The sequence below is a fragment of the Thamnophis elegans genome, chromosome 1, assembly GCF_009769535.1.
Source record: "Thamnophis elegans isolate rThaEle1 chromosome 1, rThaEle1.pri, whole genome shotgun sequence".
In the NCBI taxonomy this organism is placed as follows: domain Eukaryota; kingdom Metazoa; phylum Chordata; class Lepidosauria; order Squamata; family Colubridae; genus Thamnophis; species Thamnophis elegans.
In genome coordinates this window covers 83455031-83480886 of record NC_045541.1, presented here as the reverse complement: position 1 = coordinate 83480886, position 25856 = coordinate 83455031, and the positions used below count along the sequence as shown (strand labels likewise).

The 25856-nt window shown below is 37.1% G+C and overlaps 1 protein-coding gene across 4 annotated transcripts in view; it reads right to left on the bottom strand.

The window, feature by feature from the left end:
* Window positions 1-25856, bottom strand: part of PLEKHA7 (pleckstrin homology domain containing A7) — a 139440-nt gene that overhangs the window by 40764 nt on the left and 72820 nt on the right. For all 4 annotated transcript variants that reach the window (XM_032222637.1, XM_032222647.1, XM_032222628.1 and 1 more), the window contains 7 exons: window positions 24122-24205; window positions 20204-20315; window positions 18786-18890; window positions 18009-18081; window positions 14563-14663; window positions 5115-5293; window positions 1893-2360 (listed from right to left, as the gene is read on the bottom strand). In XM_032222637.1, the coding sequence (XP_032078528.1) occupies window positions 1893-2360; window positions 5115-5293; window positions 14563-14663; window positions 18009-18081; window positions 18786-18890; window positions 20204-20315; window positions 24122-24205 (1122 nt within the window). The remainder of the gene's footprint in view (window positions 1-1892; window positions 2361-5114; window positions 5294-14562; window positions 14664-18008; window positions 18082-18785; window positions 18891-20203; window positions 20316-24121; window positions 24206-25856) is intronic.

Below are 25856 nucleotides of genomic sequence, written 5' to 3'. Positions count from 1 at the left end.
AACAAATTTTGTTAGATTTTTGCAAATTTTGGTATATAGATAACAATGGGCCAGAGTGTATAATCCATGGAAAATCCATTGTTTTTTAAAAAATATAACTACAACAAATGTGCTAGATTTATTTGTATTCATTCACCAGGAATGCTTACCACTAGGTGGTGGAGTATACATACCATTCAACAAAATATTTCATTAACTCAAGTTGGAAAAAAAAAGAAATTTCCAAGCTTAATACTCAATCAGGCTAAGTACACTGAATTTAAGTGTGGGGAAAGGCCTGTTACATATATATAATTATTTATTTACATTGATCTCAGCCTGCAGAAGCTATTTCTAAAATATGGTGTTCACCAAAAATGAAGGAAATAATTGAAGTTGCTGTTGAGTTGCAAATATATAATTTCACTGGCTTGATACCCATGCTTTGCAACGAAACTATGTGATTGGACTATGCAGGGGGCATTTGGTTCACAATCCGTTGGCTCAGTGGTGGTTGGTGATTGAAACAATAAGGGAATATCACTCCTGCTACCTTAGGTCCGGAAGCAGTTCCATAGATGGAAGGTGTAGACATTTTGGTGAGGTACCGACATTTAGTATTGTAAGGAGCCCCAGACTGCTCCTGGGTAAAGGTGTGGAACATCTGTCAGTTTGAACTGAAGTAATGGAATGTGAGGCAACTGGAAGTTGGAACTGAGTTCTTTTCAGATGGGGAGGGGGAGTAGAATGCCTAACTCCTTAGCATCAGAGCGTGTTAATTACTGTATAAGAAATACTAATGATCTGATGGTCATTTTGAAAAATCCTTTCTTAGTAAGCACCTAGAAGCTAAGAGGAACATACGTGCCAAATTTCCAGTTTGTAAGCTTTACGGTTCTGGAGATTTTGTGATAAGTGAATGGTACTTGGCATTTATATCTATATATCTATATATCTATATATCATCTATACCTATACACACATACACACACACACATATACACATACACACACATTACTTGGCTTCATATAAAATTATTGTTTATAGTTCAAGACAAAAAATTAAAAAGTATGACAAATTTATATATTCTAACCTTTTGCACAATTAATAGATGGTTAACTTTCTGTCATGTTTTCAGAGAAAAATATTTGATTTTGTGTCTCAAGAAGTCAAGGAAGGCCTTGTAAAACCTCACTGCAATCAACACTATACAGTGATTAAGAGTGGTAAGCATGACTTCTTGCCCAAAATGAAGTTATAGAAGAATACAAATAAGAATGGAGAAAAATTATTGACTGCCTCAATAAACACAACTCTGTATTTTAAACCAAAATCATGGTCTACACAGGCTATAAAATATAGAAAACAGAAATGGGTTGAAAAGGTAACCTCCTTTTCTCAGTAATTGCTCAATATGTGAGATCTTTGATAAACAGTTAGATAGGAGATTGGAAACTTTCATAGTTCTGATTTTCCAACCCAACCTTCTTTCTCCCATCCAATTTTCTAGACTTCATAATATGAAAAATCACTTTGTCTATATGTGATGCCCAATCTAGTTTTATAGGTATTTTCAATCACTACCACTTAACTTTCTGAAGAATTTGCATCCACAGTCTATATAACACTTACCGCTCTGAATTGTTCTTTTTAAAACTATTTGGTGAAAAAAAAAACCAGACAAATTAAATGTTGTATGAATATATATTGTACTCAAATAAATTAGAGTTACACTGGTCTCAACATTCTAATTCCTAAATTCCAAGAAATATTTTTTTAAAGAAAGGCTGTATGTTGCTCCTCATCCTATATAATTGAGCTAGAAAAGAGAATTAGGAAATCAGGAATATTAACTGGGGGAGTCAACTGTGAAAACTGTGAAATATAGAACAAACAGTCCTAGTTTACTAACCTTTTTGTGTCTCCTTTCTGGACTTTTACCCAATGTTCGATGTGAGTCATATTACTTTTCCTTTGTGTCTCCTTATTTTGTGTTGATCTGGGAATAAAGCCTCTTTTATAGACATTGATACCATTCTGCTCTACTGGACCTGCATTTAGTGAACTTGGAGGCATTCCATTCTTCTCAAGAGTTTGAGTTGCTTGAGGCCGAGAGAAACTTGATGCAGGATTCAGTATTCCACCAGGTTCTAATAGCTGTTTAGGTTTCTCCCATTTGGAATCCACAGCCTTCTTCCTTGCAGTGTAGTGTTCATCATCTCTTACTTTTTTCATTTCTTCATGTTTGCAATATGCAGACATTTCGGGTGATTTTTTGTAGCCTCTTTTTGCATCAGCAGGTTCTAACTTCGTAACTTCTTTGTAGGTATCAATATGATTAGCTTGAGGGACAGCTTGTTGATCTGCTTTTTCTGTTCCACTAAGGAGAAAAGAAATCCACAGACACTAAAGTCAGCACAATATTTTGAATTATTGATGTTTGCTCAGATTTTATAATAAAACTGAAGTTTTATTGCAGAGGCTGCTAATACTTTCTGATCCCAGGGCTTTTAATTCCTCATCTTTAAAACCCCTCAAAATCTCATGAAATTGACAATCTCGTATCAAAACAGAGTTTTTAAAATGTTTACAATTAATTTAGTTTTATATATGTTTTAGAAGTCTTAAATTACCTTGTAACTTTGCCGGTTGCAATGCAATGGCTAAAATAATCAACATGTAGAAGAGTAGCACAGTGCATTAGCATGATATAGCCTAACATTTCGGGACCAGAAGCGAAATGAGAAGTGAGGTATTTTGTCTGTGTGTGTGTGTATTCTATATGCATATACATTAGACATGATGAGTCTAGAACATGGGTGTCAAACTCACGGCATCACGTTGCAGTTACATGACATTTTGTGACATTTTTTCCCTTCGCGGAGCTGGAGTGAGCATGGCCTGCACATGATGTATCCGGTCCGCGGGCCGCCAGTTTGACACCCCTGGTCTAGAATAATTAACATGTTATAAAATGTAGCCTTTCCTCTCAATCATTAAAATACCTCTCTTTCTCTTTTTTTTTCTCTTGAGTAATTTTTGAATAAATTAGACCCTGCAGTTTTCTTGGCAAGGTTTTTCAGACGTGCTATGCCCTTGCCTCCTTCTTAGGGCTGAGTAAGATTGGCCCAAGGTCACCCAGCTGACTTTATGACCAGTTGGGACTAGAACTCACAATCTCCCAATTTCTACCCAGTGCCTTTAATCTCTCAACAGGAAATCTGCTTTCCACTGGTCCATGCAATTATTTATTTGACAAGGAAGGAAAGTGAGTAAAGTTACTCAGTGTTGTCCTATCATCACTACATTCAAAATAGCTCCTGTTACCGCTTACTTTTTGACTTTAAAGGCAACACAAGGACTTTGGAATAATATTGAGGAACAGGCAATCAGGAATTTAGAATCCGTTATATTGCTTACATATTGCTTGCGTGGAACTTTAATAAAATGTCAAGTAAAACAAACCATTTTAAAGACCCACTAAAATGACTATCTGTACTTCCTTAAGGAGAAACTTATTTAAATAGTTGCTAAAAAAAAATCTGCCACACTCCATCCCAAAATAGTCATTTCAAGGATTGGGAGGGTTAGCATGAATAAACATTCATCTGTAGAATATCCTTTTTTATATTTTATTTTAGCAAAAGGAGAATGTTTAGGTAATCAAAAAGTAACATGTGAATGTACAGAGAGCTTGTTTTCCACCCAGTAAAGCCTGTTATCATTTATCTATGTTATCTATGAAAACTTACCTATGATAAAAGGTTTTTAAACAATAAGAAAAACTAAAATACTCCCTCTGCCTCTGGTGTTTTCTTTTACCAAATGAACATGATTCTTACTAATCCACTGAACCTAGAGTCCTGCAATCTCTGGCATTCACATTGTTGTAGTATCTGAACTACAACAACTGAAAACATCTATTTTAAACAATCTGTAAATGGCTTGAGAGAGCATTTTAAATGACTGAAAATACATATGTACTAATAAAGGAGAATATTTGTAGCTCAGGGTTGACATGAGGTGTCCTTGGTGCTCTCTGATTTACTTCTTTTCTTGCAGACATTTCATTACCCAAACTAGGCAACATCATCAGTGCTAGCCATCAGTGCTAGCCATACAAATGCCAATAAATTGGAAATTGGAATTGGAAAACAAGCAAGCTCAGAGAGCACCAAGGACCCCTCAAGTACATATTACTTAAAACATCTATTAAACGCTTTGTACAAACAGTCTCATTTAAATATGTTTCTGATTATGAAAGCTTCTAAGAAAAAAACTTTGACATGAAATTCACCTTGACAATTCAATTAATTGAATAAACGTTTACTCAGATTTTCTGCTGTTCTCTCATTTATTCCAAAACCAATCTTTGCTAATTATTTATTTTTTTACAATTTTTACCTTTTAATAATTATCTCACATTATTACAGAAATCCTTTCAGATACAGAAATTACAAAAAAAATATTAATGCAACCTTAGCGAAAGAACTATGGGAGAAATTTTCAATTATAGGCAGACTTGTGTGAAGTTTTAAATATTTATATTTAATTTATATTTTGTCTACAAGTCAACATTGACCCCTGGTGAGTTCCTGGACTAGTCATTGTAGTTTTCTTGGGAAGATTTTCAGAATTAAAATTATTATTGCTCATTACTGTAAATAAATAAACGAGCTTCTGTAGGTGTCAATGACATCTAATACCTTAATATTAAAAGTTAAAGAGGTTTTTTTTTAAAAAAGACAATGTTTTTTAAGTAGGACTGAAAATATATCATGTATATATTTGTGTGTGTGTGTGTGTATACATACATACATACATACATACATACATGTTTAACGACCCCATAATCCCTTGCAGGGTAGAGTCTGGGCAACTGAATGGAGCTAGCAGTGTGTTTACTGACCAGATGCCCTTCCTAGTGCCAATGTGGAGATTTGCTCAGCAGATATATTCTCATTGTGCCCAATGAGAGAGAGAGAGAAATATGTGCCTCTACCTAAGATCGAACTCACAGCCTCCTGATTGTGAGGCGAGAGCTCCACCTCTAGGCCACCACACCACTCGTTATAAATACACACACACACACACACACACACACACACACACACCACATACAGAGTGAACTTGCCTCTTTGGTGAAAAATGGATTTGCATAAGAGCAGCTTGATTCATAGCATGGATCCAGTCATTCATATCTTCTTGAGCATCGGCACTAAAGTAGTATGTGCGCATCCCTGAATGCTCTGCCTGAGAGCCAATAACAGAACTCTTATTATAAATATAAGCCCTCATGCCTGTATGGACAGCCTGTAAATAGAGAGAGAGAGAGACAAGAGGCATTTTAGGCAATGTCAAAGTACAAAATTCCATGCTTTTGAAAGTATAGCAGCTATTTAAATTGCAAAATGTTTTAAGTAATCAATATGGCCTGTGTTACAAAATACTGTATAAGGTAGTACCATCAAAATCACTACAGTAGTGTTTCTGTGTAATAGGATAAACATGTGGGTTTTTTTTTTCTCCATACAAGTCCAATGATGCCACAGCTTGTTTCTGGTCTTTGTATCAGCAACTTAACGTTTTATATCATTCCCCTTATCTCAAGGAAATGTAGAGCAAAAATTACCCTGATAGGCCAGCAGAGTTTATGTTTTCTTATTCTTTGGCTGAAATTATAAATATTAGATTGCTGTGTAAAGAATATATTGAGAAGAAGAAAATTAAAAATATTTAATACTGTCAATTTTTATTAGAATGAATATTTTTAAAGACTTATTTTTTGTTTTTATTAAAATAGAAAATGGTTATAATTACTGAGATTGGTTAGGACCGCTTTGAATACACTATGTTACTGTGCAATGCAGTTTTTTAAAAATGATAGTTAACACCCTTTGGATAACATCACATTTAGGGCAATAGCAACCTAAGTACAACAATTTGTTTCTTATTACAGTTGATTTACATGCCATGCTGCAGACAATCACAACATTCAGTGAAACACAGGGCAGAGTACAGAGTACAGAGTATTTTGGGGAAATCAGTGCAAGAGGGAACATCATACAAATTAGTTCAAATTATGATGCTACTACATACATGCCACATTAGCAAAGACAAGGAAGAGAACTTAATGCCACAACTAAATCTGTTTTGTTATAGAAGCATATAGAAACACTATTTCCAACACAGAACTTTAGCATGAGAAGAAAATGTGTGGATAGATAAATAAAACTAGGAAATAGCACTTATAAATTGGCAGAATTTAGTTTAAAATCTATGACAAAAGGAACTACTTTTATATTTTTGGCAAATATAACACAACTTTCAGGTTGGTCAGATATACATGAAAACAAGAACTGAAAGCACCTCATTTTCTTGAAATGCTCATCAAGATACTTAGGCCCTGAGTTCCACTTAATCTTCTATAGGCAAATTTATTCACACATATATATTGTTTACTATTGCACATTGTCAAAGCAGATGTTGGTGATTCTAATCTATTTTGTTGTGAGCTCCTGGGTTCTCTCTGAGCTTGGTTGTTTGCTTGCAGATGTTTTATTACCGAACTATGTAATACTGTCAGTGCTAGTGAGCGTATGTTTTATACTCTGTTTATATACAATAGCTTGTTCTACTCATGTTGACGTGTTTTTCCCCCCTTTGGTAGTTCTTTGATTAGGTTATTGTTTTCTGCTAGATTTTTTGTCTGGTGTTAATCCCTGTTTATCAGGGTGTAGGCTGCTGGAGATATGTATTCTGGTTTTTTTGTTTCCTTCTTAGCTTTTTTATTGTCTCTTTTGAGTGGTGTGCAAATGTGGTTTATCTTTATATCTTTATTGATGGCTGAGATAAAAATGTCTAGCCTCTTACAGACAACTATCCCAAACCATAGAGATAAAGAGTCCTTCTGTAAGGGAGGGAGGCAGTTTCAAAATTAGAATAAATAAATAAATAAATAAATAAATAAATAAATAAATAAATAAATAAATAAATAAATAAATAAAGCGAGCATATTTACTGACTAGAATCAAATCTCCAATTACATGCAGTACAGTATTTGGTGAATGGTACTTTTAGAGATCAGTATTGAAAATGTCGGAATGTGAGTTACTTTTCATTTAGATGAAAACGATCAACCATGGTATCCTTCTGCAACGCCTGGGGGAGGTGGGAATGAGAGGCACCGTATTACGGTGGTTCTCCTCTTACCTCTCTGACAGGTCGCAGTCGGTGTTGGTCGGGGCACAGAGGTCGACCCCTAGGCCCCTCGAGTGTGGTGTGCCGCAGGGTTTGGTCCTATCCCCCCTCCTATTTAACATCTATATGAAGCCGCTGGGTGAGATCATGCGACAGCACGTGGTAAAGTATCATCAATATGCTGATGATACTCAATTATATCTTTCTGCCCCGTGCCAGCTTAGTGAAGCGGTGGACATGATGTGCCAATGTCTGGAGGCTGTTAGGGTCTGGATGGGGGCGAAGAACCTTGTGCTCAATTCCGATAAGACTGAGTGGCTTTGGATGTTGCCCCCGAAGGACTGTTTGGACAGTCCATCCTTAACCCCGGGGGGAGAAAATTTACATCCCTCAGAGAGGGCTCGCAATTTGGGAGCTCTTCTGGATTCGTAGCTGAAATTGGAACATCATTTGTCAGCTGTGACCAGGGGGCTTTTGCCCAGGTTCACCTAGTGCACCAATTGCGGCCCTATTTGGATCGGGATGTGCTTCTAATGGTCACTCATGCCCTTGTCACCTCAAGGCTGGATTATTGTAACGCGCCCTACATGGGGTTACCCTTGAAAAGTGTTCGGAGACTACAGTTAGTTCAGAATGCGGCTGCGTGGGTGATAGTGGGATGTACACTCACGTTACACCTATCCTCCATGAGCTGCAATGGCTGCCTATTGGTCTCCGGACTCAATTCAAGGTGTTGGTTATCACCTTTAAAGCCTTACATGGCTTAGGGCCAGGATACCTTCGAGACCGCCTGCTGATGCATACCTCCCAGCGACCAGTAAGATCCCATAGATTGGGCCTCCTTCGGGTGCCGTCGGCCATACAATGTCGGCTGGCGGGCCCTCGGAGGAGAGCCTTCTCGGTGGTTGATCCGACTCTTTGGAACCAGCTCCCCCCACTCTGGTGGCCTTCAGGAAAGCTGTAAAAACTTGGCTGTTCCGGCAGGCCTGGGGCTGTTGACCTCACCATTGAGGTCTGGCCCCGACTAGAATGAATTTGATGGATGATTGTTGTTTTAAATTGTATTGTTTTTTATGTTTTTTATATTTTGTTTGTAAGCAGCCCGGAGTCCTTTGGGATTGGGATATAAATGTTTTAAATAAATAAATAAATAAATAAATAAATAAATAAATAAATAAATAAATAAATAAATAAATAAATAAATAAATAAACTGGTTTCCTTAGTATTGACATTGTAACTGTGAGTCTCTTCATTTTTTATGCAATCAGCAACAATAACGTGGTCAGTACTGGTCAGGATATTCTAGAATTAGCATAGTTGTCCAAGTAATGGTGAGAATGACCAAAAAAACCATAACTGATCTGATAAGCCATTTGTAGCTTACATTAGGAACAATAAATAATTTATGCTTGGTTTTGGTTATGGGCTAGCTGAATTTTAAGATGTGTTATATTATCATAATAAAGATTGACTGGTTCCTAATGCAGCACACTACTTCCTCCAGATGAGGGACTATAGAACAGCCTTTTTATTGATAGTCTAGTTAAAAAAGCCGAAACCAGAACTTTGCCAATATCCACATTTGGTGGTAAAAGAAAGCAAGGTTACACAATTAGAGTAAGCAACACATGTCATGTTATCAGCAAACCCTGCCACTAGAAAGACTATCTCCACCATGTGTAACTGACAGCATAAAGCAGCAATGTCTAAATATAAGCCAGTTATCTCTTAGCAGCACACCAAATAAGCAACATAAAAAGCTATGATTGTAAGTGCAGAGACAATCAGTAACAGCAAAACACACAAGAATTTTGTGAGCCATAAATTGGGATACATAGTTTTAATTCACAACCATTTTTAAATACACCACATTCACATTCACAACAGGGATGAAAAAGTGATATTTGGTACCTATTCATGCATTCAGGTGCCCTTATTCTGGAAAGAGGGAGAAGGAAAGGCAGTCTCTTTCCCATATTGCACAGAAGAAGAAATGGAGAACAAACCCAAAGCACACATCAAAAAGAACAGAACAAGAACAAAGTTGAAAAAGTTAAAAAGATGGAAGCCTAAATCATTAATAATTTGATGTAAGTTCAAACCCTTAGAAACAGCAATTCACTCTTTTTATAAAATGACTATAGGTTAAGGTAAAGGTTCCCTCCCACGTACGTGCTAGTTGTTACCGACTCTAGGGGGTGGTGCTCATCACCATTTCAAAGCCAAAGAGCCAACGCAGTCCGAAGACATCTCTGTGGTCATGTGGCCGGCATGACTAAATGCTGAAGGCCCATGGAATGCTGTAATCTTCCCACTATTTTTCTACTTGCATTTTTACATGCTTTCGAACTGCTAGGTTGGCAGAAGCTGGGAAAAGTAATGGGAGCTCACTGTTACGCAACACTAAGCATTTGAACCGCCGAACTGCTGACCTTTCCAATAGACAAGCTTTCCGAGCCATCGCGTCCCTTGAAAATGACTATATGGAATCTTAATTCTTCTGAAGCTCATTTAAAATACTACCCTCCACAATTTTACTCATGCAAACACTTGGAACTGAAAAGATTGCTAAATATAATCAAGTTGATAGTTCTGGTTGGAAACAATAAGGAATCAGTTGAGAAGACAGTTAAATAGAAAGCACAGAAAGACCATGTAATTACTAGCAATGTGCTTTTAAGATTTCCATCCATCCAAGAAAAATCAGTGCAGAGTCTCCTAAGATAAGAAATGTGCAACACATTATTTTAATTGTGTTCATACATAATACAGGACACCAACCAATACCGTGTTTCCCTGAAAATAAGATGGGGTCTTATTTTCTTTTGACCCCCCCCCAAAAAAAATAAGCACAGCCTTATTTTCAGGGAGGTCTTATTATTTTTGAGGTGCAGGAGGCAGTGAGGGTGGTCACCTCATGGCTGGTGCTGTGTTGCAATATTTTCAGGGAGGTATTATTTTGGGGGGAGGGCTTATTTTAGTGTATGTGCTCAAAAGCCCAATTGGGCTTATTATCCGGGGAGGTCTTATTTTCAGGGTAACAGGGTATTATACAAATTAGCTATATAATGTAGGCTATAGGCTTTCTGGCTACAGAATACAGAATAAATATTGGATTTTATAGATTCTTACAGACAAAAAAGTTTATTTCAGGGAGGGAGGGAAGGTTAAATAGTGGGGTATTTTTCAAACTACCAAAGTGTTTCAGACATGCTAGCTTACATTAAATCTGCCATTTAAAAAAATCTAATTCTTAAATGGAAAGCTATTGGGAATAAGAGCTGTTGCGTGTTTTAGTTCATTGAGAAAGACAGTGGAAATAAATCCTGTTGTGTTTTACTTCTAAGTAAATGAGCAATGCAAAGTATTAGACAGAAGTATTTGACTTTAAAGATAGAATAACTTAGATTAATATATAAACTGATTTGGATGCAACAATGGAAAATAAACTACACTGGGCTCAGGACTTGGGACATAGAAAAGAGAAAAGCACTGCATAATTACAATCAATCTGAAAGACTGCTTTTATGGATTCATTCAGACACTACATTTTCCACCAAACAAATGAGAAAACTAATTTGTTTATTCCACCATTTTTTCCTATGAATAGCAAATTATAATGCATTAGTCTGCTGCTCTTATAAACATTAGCAAATGGAAATTCATGCTGATATGACCCCTAAGATAGACTATGACAATGTAATTTCCACCAGTCACCTTGAGAGACTATTTCAAAACTGTAGTTGATGCAGAAAAGCAATAACACCTAGACTTATATACCGCTTTACAGTGCTTTACAGCCCTCTCTAAGCAGTTTTGTAGTGTCAGCATATTGTCCCCAACAGTCTGGGTCCTCATTTTACCTCAGAAGGATAGAAGGCTGAGTCAACCTTGAGCCTGTTGAGATTTGAACTGCCAAATTATAGGCAGTAGGCAGTCAGCAGAAGTAGACTGCAGTACTGCACTCTAATCACTGCACCACCGTAGACTGCAGCCTCTGGAACTATGGAGAGTGAAAGCTACAGCTAGATTATCAATATACTGCAGATGCTGCATGGGCTGTCTACAGTTTCCATATACAATTCAAAATATTGATTTTGACTTTTAACGCCCTCAACAGCTTGGCTGCTAGGTATCTGCAGGAATGCCTTTTCCTGGTAGAGTTATCTTACACAAAGAGTTCATCCCAGCTAGAGATATTATCTGATATTATCTGTACCCATGTGGGAATTTACATCAGAGGGAGTCTAAAGGTTAAGGCCTCCCATGTCCAGTGGTGGGTTACGGCAGCTGCTACTGGGATGCACCCAGGGATGTGCCCTGTGGCGCGCCCTGCAGTGCGCTGTGCGCATATACACAGTACAATGAAAATTGCTCTGCGCATGCACAGAAGCCAAAAAAAGGTGGTGGTGCCGCCTATGGTGCTGCCGGGAGAACAGGTTCGGGGGCCTGGTAGGCCTGGGTCGCTGACAGTTCCAGTGACCCACACCACCAAGCTATTAATGATTCGGCTGAAGCGGTCCAAACCGGTAGGAACCCACCACTGCCTATGTCCTATTAGAAATGAGACTTGTTTCAACAGGGACATACTTTCATAAAGTAGTGAAAAGTGAATGGGACGACTCACACCCTGGATGGTACTTCTTTACCCCTCCTACCATTGGGAAGGAGATATAAAAGCAAAGCCAGCCGCCCAAACAGGCTGAAGAACAGTTTCTATCTGTGGGCTGTCAGATTCCTGAATGCAAAATAACATCATAACTATGTAGTAAGATGGACTTGCAGGTCCTGCACAACATGTAACATGTTCACATTGGTGCAATAGGACTGGATGTTTGTTAATATGATTTATTGAGTTAGGGATTTTCTGCCTTCACTGTGAGTTCCGTTGTGTTGGGGGGGAGGGGTGCACTGAGGGAGCTCAATCAATCTCATTGTACATATGTTGTGCACTGATAAATAAATAATTCTAATAATTCTTTTAAAAAAAGAATTATTTTGTAGGGGATTGCAGCTATATAGTGTTCACAGAGACCAATGAAGGTGAGGTCTGAACTTGAACTATATTATATTGTGTTTTTTAAACTGTTTTTATTTTCATTGACTGCTCTATTTTTATTCAATCTAGTTTTTATTTTATTTATTTTCTAAATTTAGCCATGCTACTCACACAAATAACTCTGAGTGATGTACAAAGTTAAATACTCCGAAACTATACAGCAAAACACTGTTAGTCCTTGCCTTATCACAGTTCATTTAGCGACCATTCAAATTACAACAGCACTAGAAAAAGGGACTTATGACTGTTTACACACTTACAGCCATTGCATCCCTGAGGTCACATGATCAAAATGCAGACGCTTGGCAACTAGTTCATATTTACGACAGTTGCAGTGTCCTGGGATCACATGATCAGCTTTTGCAAACCTCTGATCAGCGAAGTTAATGGGGAAGCCTGATTCACTTAACAAACTGGTTACTAAGTTAATAACTACAGTGATTCACTTAACAACTGTGGCAGGGAAGGTCTTAAAATGGGGCAAAACTCACTTAACAAATGTCTCACTTAGCAACATAATGTTGGGCTCAATTGTGACCTATCACCCAATAGCAATTTTTAAAAAATTAAAAAGCATTACAAAAAAACACCCTACACCAGCATTCCATTTCCCTAGCAATACAGCTACTTAGCAGGTCCCATTCCCATGTCATTGGATCCCCAAACCAGATGGCAAAGCCACGTTTTCAGGCTTTTCTGGAAGACCAGCAAGATTAGGGTTAATCCAACCTCAGGAGCAATGATCTTCCAGAGGACAAGTACTGTGGCAGAAAATGCTGCCTTCTAGTCTCCCATCAGATACATTCCTTTGTAGATGGGGCCTGCAGCATGGCTTTCTTTTATTATGTATTAGTTTTTATATTTTACTGTTGTAAACTGTTAGTTTCAAGATTCACAGTATATATCACTGGGCAAACTGTCAGGGAAGCTAATTCATCTATCTCTATTTTTATCTTCAGGATCAGAAGTGATTTGAACATTTGTATCTGTGAAAAATGTAGCACGTAATTTATTTTACTAATCAATAATCTACAATTTTCTAGAGTATAATTTAGCATACATATTTTATGAGGAAGTTAGAATTATGTATTCATTACAGGTAATTCAATTGCACTCTCTTCCATCTATAAAATATGTACACTGATAAAATGTAATACCACTTAATTAAGCCCCATAGTAATTAAACTTTTGGGACTATATTATAGATAAATAAATCTATTATCTCTTCTGGAAGCACTGCTGCCTTACTTTCTAGTTGGGTGCAGTTTGTGGGTTAGCATTTTGCAGACACATAATGAAATCAACAAACTACTTTGCAATTGGAAGAACTGTGGTTTAGGTTTATGATAGTTTATGTAATATAAAATTAGCACATTCAGTGCTAATTACAGTTCCTGAAACAAAATGAAGGAAGATAGCCATGAAGCTATCTTAAATCATTTTTCCATTGTAAAGCACCTAGCCAAAATCTTTAGCTTTTTATATATAATGTAACATCTAATTATTTTTGGAAAGCCGAATACAAATATGGATAACCTGTATTTTTAATTTGACTTAGATTTTCTTTTTAGTTAAGCATACTTTCAACCACAATATACCATCTCTTATGTGAATTATTAATTTGTTCAGCACTATATGTTTCTGGGTTTTAATGTTAAGCCAGAGTACTAAGTATTGTATACTAAATAATAGCAACAAAGCCTAAATTTAACTATGGGTTGAAATGATTTTCCAAATACAAACTAGTGCTAGTTATGTTAAAACTAATCCCATTAGTTAAAACTAATCCCATTCCTAATGAGAAGCAAAAAATAAAATATTGCATATGCAACAAGGGTAAAACTTTGGAGTTTTAAGACAACTATTGCAGAACTTCAGAAGTCATCCTCTTTATTTAATGAGCTTGCTGTTTAAAAACATGCTATACAATGTTTATAAATACATTATTCTAACTACAGAATTAGAATTTATCATGTAATTTGCCAATTGGAATCATTCCAGATTGGCTCAATTCAGAGCTCAGTCAAGGAAAATAAAAGTCCAAAACCTATTGTTTTGCAAAATCTACCCAAAGATATTTCAGATATTGTTTCAGTTGCAAGTTATCCCATTGCATCAGAAAGTCAACTAGCTTCTTTTATGACAACTTTTCAATGTAGCAAGACTATATTGGGGGAAAATGGTACAGAGATGCTTCAATTCTATTTTTCTATTAAATATAAAGGGAGATCTATAATCTTTAAAACTAATATATATGTACATCAAAATGCAACACATCTGGTTGCTTTAAAAAACCATATAGTTTGCAAATAGTACATTTACCTTAAAAGAATATTTGCGATTTATATGATCTTCAGGTCCCACAGGTGAAATTACATAACTAGGTAATGGTATACTTCCAAGAACAGCTTCTTCTCTGCTGTCTTTTGAATGAAAGAAATAATCAAGTTTCAGTTTTAAAAAAAATTAAAACATAATATACTTACAGCAAAACTAACTGGTGTGGTCCAAAAACCTAAATATAGTAAGTGAAGGACTTACCTTGTTCATTTGGGATTGAAGTGATTGAGCAAAAATACATACACACACAAAATAGTTCCACCACATGATCAATACCACAGGAGCTACTAAACGTTCTCTAGATTCAAATGCTACCTTCCAGTTGGCACTTCCAGCGAATACTTTAAAAACTAAAGAGTGGTTACAGTATAGTGGGGAAGCTCATGTGTGCCTGCAGAAGGCCCTAGATTCAATCTTTTGCATTTCCAATAAAAAGAATAGTGAATTGAGATCTAGAATAAAATGATATCTAACCCTATATTAAGAAGGTTCCAATTTCTCGTGACCCGTCAAAACCGCGCTCGACTAAACCGTGCCCGACTAAACCGCGTCGCTGACATCATCAACAGGGCGACAACAGCCAGCGCGGAGAAAGAAGGGCGCTTTAAATAGCGCTTTGAAAGCAAGCCGATTCAACTTAAGGTAAGGGTTAGGTTTAGGGTTAGCTTTAGGGTTAGCTTTAGGTTTAGGGTTAGGTTAAGGGTTAGGATTAGGTTTAGGGTTAGGTTAAGGGTTAGCTTTAGGATTAGGTTTAGGGTTAGGTTAAGGGTTAGGTTTAGGATTAGGTTTAGGGTGGTTAGGTTTAGGTTTAGGGGTTAATTTTAGGTTTAGGGTTTACAGCGTGCTTCTGTCTCCACGCTGTTGTCGCCCTGTTGATGACATCAGCGACGCAGTTTAGTCAAGCGCGGTTTTGTCGGTGAACCCAATTTTTGCCCATATTGCTAAATATACTGAAAATACATTGTAGTATATAATTTGATGTAAATCACTTCCCAACAATATAAAAAAATATAGTCCAATGTTCTGTTTCCAACAGTCTTCAGTTCATCCAGCAAAGCTTAAAGCAGAGAATGGAATAGTAATTTCTCAGCTTGGAATTGTCTGCCCTCACCTATTAAGTTTCATACCAATTCAAGGTCCTTGATCATGTCATTTTTCAGACAAAACTGCACAGCTGACATGAGAAATGAAGCATGTATGAAGAACACAAACGGCGGCATTAAGTGTCCACTTCACATTTAAAAAAGAAGATCAAGGCCTTTGTACATTTCAGTTTGCTCTAATTATTCATTCTTTAATGGAATCATGCAATGTTGTTCACAAGGCTAAAAGTATTCAAAAGAAAAAGTGTACTAGTGAAGATGTATGCGACTCCTGAATATATAAACAGTATTATTTTTTACTTTCTCTACATGAAGAATACATACAATACTTGAGCTGTCATTGTAATATAAAAAATGCATAAAATACAAAAGCCATTGAGGATAACCTTCCTCAAAATCATATTCACCCAAAACAAAAGATAAGCTAAATTCCAAATGGCTAAGCCCAAATAAGGAGTGGATGAAAAAAATATATAAGCATGTCTTGTATGTTGCTTGTGCTAAAATCTTGTGCACACTTTGTTAACCCAGGCTTGCCAACTAGAAGCCAATCTTGAAGATTCCTTTCACCAATAAATGTGGATATATGACACACCAGTGTATATGTACACATCATATCTACACATCAGTGTATAAGTTTTTGTAGATTTTCACAGGTACAGGTATGCAGGTCTTGGCGTATTTGGGTCTTTTCCCGTGTAAGATTGAGAGTATCTTGGCGACGTTTCCAGAAACAATCTCCAGAACCAAACGTCTAGCCGACAAAGACCACCTGAAAACTGAATTACACACTCTCACAAACATATTAATTTCCAACGGATTCCAAAGAAACACAATTACCAACCTAATCCAAAAGGAAACACACCCCAAGAACTGAGACACAGAACAGAACAACGGCATCGCCCTCCTCCCTTACATCAAAGGCACCACAGATAAAATAAGCAAAATTCTCCACAAACACAATATGAAGACAGCTTTTGGCACTGACCAAAAAACAGCCAACATCTTAAGAAACCCCAAAGACAAGATCCAGCTAGAAAACCAAGGAGTCTATGAAATACCATGCAAAATCTGCCCAGCCACATACATTGGACAAACTAATAGGAGAATAAATGCACGCATTGCAGAACACAAGAACACAGTCAGAAAAGAAGAAAAAACTTCCTCCCTTTTCCAGCACCTTAAAGCAACAGGACATGAAATTGATTTTGGAGAAACCAAATTAATCTCCAAAACTAAACACTTATGGAAGCCATTGAAATAGAGAAACACCCCCACAACATGAATAAACATGACAATACCTACCAGACATCTGGAAACTAGCCCTAGTCAACAAATGAGTTCCAGCCACGAAAACCGACACCGGACCCAGAACAACACAGGACGCCACCAACAATCACCCTCACCAGACTCAAACCCAAATCCATCCCATAGATGAAATGCAACCACCATCAAGAAGCCAAACCACGGCAGCATCACCAACTGCTGCACCCCCCCCTCCGACCCCCATATAAAGCAAACTAATATACACATGGCCAGACCACAAACTCGGAGCCAAACCAAAGCCCGGGATGTTACATCACAGCCATCTGCTCAGGACATTACATCACAGAACTCAGAGCTTACAATGCAAAGGCTCAAAATGTTACAATGCAGCCAACTCCCAGGATGTTGCAGCACAGGACTCAGGATATCACTACACTAGAGCTCAGGATGTCATCACACAGCCCATTACCCAGGTTGTTACAACACAAAATAATAATGGGCATACAACTAGTACCTCAACCACACAGGATGTTACGAAACAGCCGGCTAATCTGCATACATCAACTCCATCAACTAATCAAGATGTAACAACAGAGCCAACCAACCCGCTTACAGCAACAAAGCTAGCACTCCACACACACCCGCCAATATTTATAGAAAGACAGCAGGTCTGATCACGCTTTGCTCGCACAAGCACGAAGCCAAAGGCACCAGCCTGAAGATGGCGAGTGGGCCAAGATACTCTCAATTTTATATGGGAAAAGATCCAAATATGCCAAGACCTGCATCAGTGTATCCACATAAGCAAGCATTTATCTATAGCTATTAAAAGGCCAGAATAAAACAAGTATTAAATAAAAACCTTCAAAGAAAAACCAGAAAGTCCAGTTGCCTATTTGAGAGGAAAGCTTCCTCTTCATATATGGTAAGTGGGAAACAAAAAGCTGATTTCTATATTCTCTAGAGTTGGTTTTTTATTTTAATTTAAGCAACAGAAGCAATATGCAGTTAGTGCACAATTGCAGAAATATTTTTAAACAAAGACTTATATTTACTAACCTTTGTAATAAAATAAACAGTAATCTGCCAGCACAAACCACCTTCTTTTCCATAATCTCATTCCAGAGCTATCCTGAAACACAAATGACAATATCTAGTAAAAACTTAGAATAAAATAACACAGAAATATACTAAATAAAATTTTGAATGACTATGTGTCTCTTTAATGTACTTTAAAAGAGCCAGATATCATAGCATATCATAATCAAGCCTACTTTTGTTTCTAGAAGGTAGGGAAAGTTAGAAATTAGCATAAAGAAATTAGCACACTGGAAGAAGAGCCCGTGTCTTGTTAGAAATGATTAATGCACATGTAGTAGACATGGAGAAGACTCTCGTACAATATGCTTTGTCCCAGTTTTGTTCCACTGTAATTTTATATCCATAAATCTGTTAATATATCATTATGAATATCAGCATGGTTTAACAGCAGGAATATACTTCTTAATTATATGCTACATCCCAAAAGTAGAGGTTATTACTATGAAGAATTTGGGGTTTACTAACATGGGGTGTAATAAAAAAAGGGTACATGACTCCAGATTTACAGTTTTGGATTGATGATGTATGTGAACTGACTCTACTGGTGTAACAGAAAAAATTATCAGAAATCCAGTGTTATTAAAGATTAATGACGTGTTTAAAAATGGGTTGAATGACTTTCCTCATAATTATAGTATGTTTTTCTCATTTTATCTTTTCTTGTTTAGTTCATTTCTTCTTTTATCCCCCCTTCTTTATAAATTAACGCAACTTTAAAAAAATTATAATACTCACTTGTTTGTGAAGCCAGCCTCTGACCACAACAGGAATATTAGGGTTTCTCCTTATAGCTTGATCCCTTTTCCCAAAGCTATGAACTTTATTGCTAGATTTTACTAACTAAAAAAAAGAGCATATACAAGGTAAGTAACTAGAACAAACTATATTTAGGATTAACTCAAAAGAAACAGTGTAATAATACAAGAACTGATATTCTACTTTTGATAGTGTAATTTACATTAGTAATTGACTAAGTATTAACAAAATAGCAGAAGCAAACATTTGACAACATCATAATAATGAACTACTGAATGATAAATTCACAACTTTTCAGTCCTTCAAATGTTATTGCTTGATTTCTACAAACTGTGAGGTAGTAAAAAGAAAAGTGAAGTACAGGTAGTCTTTGATTTACAATCACAATTCAGCCCAAATTGTCCATTTCTAAGCAAGACAGCTAAGAGAATTTTGCCATGTTTTACGACCTTTTCTGACATAGTGTTAAGTGAATCACTGCAGTTGTTGGTAACACAGTTGTTAAATGAATAGGCAGATATTTATATATTTATACTCAGTTCATTGCTAGTTTTCTATTTTAATATTCATGTGAAGAATAATGTTTCGGTAAGATCAGAACAAAGACACTTTGACACAAAAGCTGTAGAGGATGACCAGACTGAGCTTTTACGGAGGGATCATCAAACATGTAATCAGTCCCGAATTCCTTCACACCCAGAAAAGACCTAAGCAAACCACCTTGAATTTTGTTGACTCTTATTTATTGCCAATTTGCTTTGATCTTTTAGTAATTCAGATCTTTGCAAGGAGTCCTAGCATGCAACTGCTGTATTCATTTAAACTGTCTTTTCTACTGATTTCCCGCGTTTGACAAAAGCCTTGATATAAATTTACATTCATAAATGAAAAAAAGAACTAGATAAATAATAAAGTGCCATAACTGGCCATTCGATGCTATAGTACAATTTTCTTGGGAACATTTTCAAGTTATTTGGGGATTTATAATTGGGCTTGCAAGAATAAAATATAAAAATACTCAATTTATTTATATTTATATATATTTGTCTTGCATAATAGGACAGTTATTCTTATTTTTGTATTAACAATTTTCATTAAAATATTTGCTCTCTGGGGTTTAAAACAGAGTTTTCCTAGAAGGGTTTACATCCAGCTTCCCTCCACATAAGAGATGCCTATAAGAATAATAATTTGGATTTTTTTGCACCAGAAGAATCAATTGTAAATCCAAGCACCAAAGTATATTTTAAACAAATATTTGCACAAGAGCACTGCACACTTGGGATCAATTCCCTACACACGGATTTAATATAGTATAGTTAGCACAATGCCCCCAAATACAGCTCATTCTCTTATTAAGCTACATTTTGCAAATTTCCTGAAAAACTCAAATTTACCTTGGATCCAAGTTTTGTTTCTGTAGTGGATGTAGTTACAGCAGTAGATGTTTCACTGACCATACTTGAAGGTCTTTGGTTTATCTGATGTTTGGACATATGTGAATTATGCCTGAAAGAAATATATCACAATTTAATTGATTGTTAATCTTTTTTAAACTATGATACTAGGATGAACTAACTCTGGAAATGTTTCAATGTTTCTGCCTTACCAGTTCAATAAATAGCTTAAGGTAGATGAAACATCATTTATATCATTAAAAATGGTAAAATCTTCAAATCAAATGTTATTCCTGATGGCTTACAACCCATGTAGCTTTCTTTGCAGCAATACAGGGGTTTGCTATTGTGTTTCTCCAGCATGTTTTTTTTAACTTCCCAGTTTATTTTACAGACCTGGAATCCTCTGAATAATCTCTTAATTCTCTTAATATTTATATCCTAATCAGGCCTGGTCCTTCCAAGGTCCAAAAAAGCTTAGTCAGGTGGTGCTGCGTAATTGCATAATTGGCTTTGAAAAAAGAAAGTATAGTCCTGAGAATGTAATCCAGATTAGGCCTGCCATAGGAACAAAGATTGCAACTTTCCCACCAAACTCTAAATCTAAACTGTGGACTTCCACACTCTCCAGTTTACTTTCTAAAACTTTTTTTAAAATCAACACAATAAATATAGTGCTCAACTTACAACTTGTCAGCTGTGACCAGGGGGGCATTTGCCCAGGTTCGCCTGGTGCGCCAGTTGCGGCCCTACCTGAACCGGGAGGCCCTCACAACAGTCACTCGAGCCCTTGTGATCTCTAGGCTGGAATACTGCAATGTGCTCTACATGGGGCTGCCCTTGAAGAGCATCCGGCGACTTCAGCTAGTCCAGAATGCGGCCGCGCGAGTGATCGTGGGCGCACCACGGTTCGCCCACATAACACCGATCCTCCGTGAGCTGCGCTGGCTACCTGTTGATCTCCGGGTGCACTTCAAGGTCCTACTTACCACCCACAAAGCGCTCCATGGTAGTGGATCTGGCTATTTGAGAGACCGCCTTCTGCCAATTACCTCCCTGCGTCCCATCAGATCGCACAGGGTAGGCCTCCTCCGAATTCCATCCGCCAGTCAGTGCCGACTGGCGACTACGCGGAGGAGAGCCTTCTCAGTTGCAGCTCCGACACTATGGAACAATCTCCCCGTGGAGATCCGCACCCTCACCACCGTCCAGGCCTTCCGCATGGCCCTCAAGATCTGGCTATCCCGTCAGGTCTGGGGATAGGACTTTACTCTCTCCCCGCCTGAATGCTGAGTGAATGTTGTGTTTTTATTGTTAATTATTTTTTATTCACATTTTTTTTAATGTCTTGTCTTGCACTCCCCACCCTCATTATTGTAAGCCGCCCTGAGTCCCCTCAGGGAAAAGGGCGGCCTATAAGTGTTCAATAAAACTCAATAAAACTCAAAACTCAAAACTGTTCGTTGAACAATGATTCGAAGTTGTGATGGTCTTGAAAAAAGTGATTTATGACTCATCCTCGAAGTCACATGCATGGTCACATGGTTGCCATTTTGGGCACTTGGTAAGTGGCGTGCATTTACAATGGTTACAGCATCTTGCATCTGTGATCATGATTTGCTATCTCTCCAGATGACATCTCACAAGCAAAATCAATCGGAGAAGTCAAATTTGCTTAATGACCACATGATTTGTTTAATAACCATGTGATTTGCTTAATGACTGTGATAGCAATGGTCATAAAATTAAGTTTGGTCATATGAAGACTTCTTAATGACTGCATCATTCAGTGACCAAAACTTCAGCCTCAATAGTGGCTGTAAATCGAGCACTAGCTCTATGTTTTGGTCTTAAATGTTTTCGGAACTCAAATAGATTATTCTTATTTATTGCAATAATGTTGATTTAAAAGTTTAAAAATATGTTTATACCACTATTCCCCCCTTATATACAACTCAACGCTGCGAACATACCTAATATGCCTTTTTCGTCCTATTTCTCCCACTAACAATAACTTTGTGATGTAATTTGGGCTAAAAGAGATTGACGGGCCCAAAGTCATCCAGCTGCTTTCTCATGCCTAAAACGGAAATAGAACTCTCCTGGTTTCTAGCCCAGCACCTTCTTTGTTTTTTTTATTTTAATAAAAGCTTTTACTTTTGTCTTTTGAACCTATGCTGAATAACATTGTATTTTAAGAATATAATTTGGAACCTAGTTCTTTTTTAATTTGAATTTATTCATTTTTTTGCTGCAGGAAAATCCTGCAGTTTATACATTTAATTGTAATATGGAATGTATGTCTCAACCTCTGTTGTTGCTTTGCCAAATTAAAGTGCTCATTCCATATTGCAGGAGTGTCAAACACGCGTCACGGTGGCATCATCACATGTTGTTATGTGACTTTCCTCCGCCCCTTTGCTAAACCAGGCATGGGCGTGGCCAACATGATGCATCTGGCCTGCCAACCACGACTTTGACAGCCCTGCCATTTTGCATTTTAAATCTTCAAACAACAGCACAGGTTGCAAAAGAAAAGATGAGACTTAAATTAGCAACATGACAATTTTCCGTCAAGGGTTATGGCTAAATGAAGTCATGGGATATAACATATTGCTGCACTGAAATCTCACTAGGCTTATCTGGCTTAACACAGCCAAATAAAAGGTCTGACAAACATGATGTCCAGAATGTTTCCATTATTGTCACTGATATTCAATCAAGGAATACATTAAAACAGGCAACTAAAGCAGTTATTAGGTCATTGTTCATTATTTCTCTTATAAAAGACCAAACTATCAGGAGAAAGCAGCTAGTGAAACCATGACAATAAATTTCATGGTTTCACTCAAGTCAAGACAGGATTAACTATCTATCTTCAATGTCATGCTTTTTTTCAGGACTCAACAATTTAACTGATTGTACATTTTAAGGGTATGGGTGTGTGTTTTTTTAATGCGAAATTTATTTTTCCACAATTACAAAGCATATGTTTGTTAAGGGTATAAAACCTTTTTAAATATTGCAAACTAGGGGTGGGTTACGGCTGGTTTGCTCATGTGTGCACTGCACACGCACATGCACAGTGCAATTAAAATTGTTCTGCGCATGCGCAAAAGCAAAAAAGATGATGGCACTATAGAACCGGTTCAGAGGCATGGCAGGCCTGGGTCGCTGCCAGGCCTCTGAACAGGTTCTAACCAAATCATTGTCAGTTCGGCTAAACCAGTCTGAACCAGTAGGAAACCACCGCTGTCACAAATATAATACTGTACATGAACAATATTGAAACAAGGATGAAATATTATGATGTTCATAGCATTTTCAAAAGATGTTATAACATCTTTTGTTTTCTTATGTTCGTATCTGAGGAAAATACATAAATAGTTGCATTTTCTTTTCTTCAATCTTTGCTTTAGCCCAAATCAATATTATGAAGACTGCCTTTTGTTTTTTTCTTGCTAACTTGTGCACTTTTTGAAAAGGAATATACAACCTTTTTTAGGCTGCGGGGTTTACTGGGCCTTTGAATAGCATGAAGAGAACTATGATGGGTGACTGCCAAGACAAAGAACTGAAAAGGGCTAGAACAAAAACTAAAATGAAGTTCATTGTCATTCAATTAATTAAATGATATGTGTGTTATTATTCATACGTATCTAGTAAATTCCCCCTTGTCACAATACAAAATGTAATTCAGCCTCAGTTTTTTAATGGAAGAAAGTATTTTTATTTTTGGAGCCTGGGATGAAAGAGTAGTACAATAGGAAAAAATGTTCCACCATTCAGTCATTAGTAATTGGAATGATACAACAGTAGACATTAATAGGCAGTTATAGAGTAAGCTTGTAGAATTTCAACTACTAATTAAAGGTTAAAAATAGTTATTAGATGTGTAAGGAAAATCAATCTACTTACTCCTCTTGTAAAATAAACTCCACGTTTTCTGGGGAAAACTGGCCAGTCACTGGATGTTTAAATGTGGTAGTTTGGTGGTTGTGGCTGAAAGGAAATCAAAATCTAGTTCAATACCAAAGTAAGCACAAATAATATAAAATAACACTTTACAATCTTATTACACCTGAATCGCTTCTGCTTTGAATAGGTATGTTTCTTGCACTAAGAAATGAGATACTAGTAGTTTCTTGAACATATTATAGATCTACTATTTGTTTCAATCTGTTACAAGGATCCAGGTATTATTCTCCCACTTCTGATATTTAAGAAAAATAAGCAATGCATGTTTCTACACTCACTTTCAAACACATTGCTTTTATTTTTGAAATATTAAGTTATTAACATTTGTTTCTCTTAAATCTTTGGCGTTGCACTTGCTGCACAGTGCCGCATGTCTTCACCCTATGGCTTCAGGGAATCCTTCCTGGTCTATGATTGGTCAGTAAATAATGGCAAGACTTGGAACACTAGATGGTTCAGTAGCAAAGAAAAAAAGGGAAAGGACATCATCCTGTGGGATAGAAGAGACTGATGGGAAGTAAAGAACAGCACTCAGGATCACAGGATAGGTAGTCCTCAACAGTTCATTTAGTGATCATTCAAAGTTACAATGGCACTGAAAAAAGTGACATGACCATATTTTTCACATTTATGACCATTGCGTCTTCATGGTCATGTGATCAAAATTCAGACACTTGCCAACTGACTCATATTTATGATGGTTGCAGTGCCCTGGAGTCACCTTTTGTAACCTTCTGACAAGCCAAGTCAATGGGGAAGCCAGATTCACTTAACAACCAGGCTACTAACTTAGCAACTGCAGTGATTCACTTAACAACTGAGGCAAGAAAGGTTGTCAGAAGGGGCAAAACTTAACAAATGTCTCACTTAACAACAGAAATTCTGGGCTCAGTTGTGGTGGTAAGTCAAGGACTACCTGTGCTTTGACCTCTGGAGAAAGGAGGGCATATGACAAAAGCCACAAGGTGGGCTGAATTCCTGCCTGTGAATTCCACAGTTCCAATGAAAACCCTGCAAAATGTTCTAATTTTTTAGTGTTTCTTTAGGAGCAGCAGTTGAGCTGATTAACTTTCAAAATTAATTGGATCAGGACCAATGGAAGTGCCAGGGCACTGAGGGGACACAGGATTATCTACTGGACCTCATTGTTGGGCAGACTTCATTATTGGACTTCATAAAGGAGATTTAAATGAACAATGACAACTATAGTTCCAGGGCTCTTTAAAAAAAGAAAAGAAACCTGTACACCATTCACTTAAATTCACAATACTTGCACATGCTTAACTGGGAAGAGTAAGCTCCAAACTGATTTTAGAGTGGCTTCCAAACTACAAATGACAAGTTAGAAGAAGAGGGAGCAGCCCAGAGTTGTATTTTAAAACCATTTTTTGTTTAACCATCTGCAAAGAGGGGTCATCTTGGATTTGGACTCATTCATAATTGTTGTGTACAATAAATAATATAATAAGTTTGGTAGGTTATTGTAGGTCCTGCAGTGTGGATTTTTTGCTGTTCTCTGAGCGTGGCTGTTTGTTTGCAGATGTTTCAAGCACTGATGATATTAACTAGTTGGGTGATGAAGTATCTACAATCAAGCAACCAAGCTCAAAAAGTATCAAGAACTCTGCAATTCAATCCTGAGCTACAGATACTCGCTGCTCTTAGGTTCATCCTG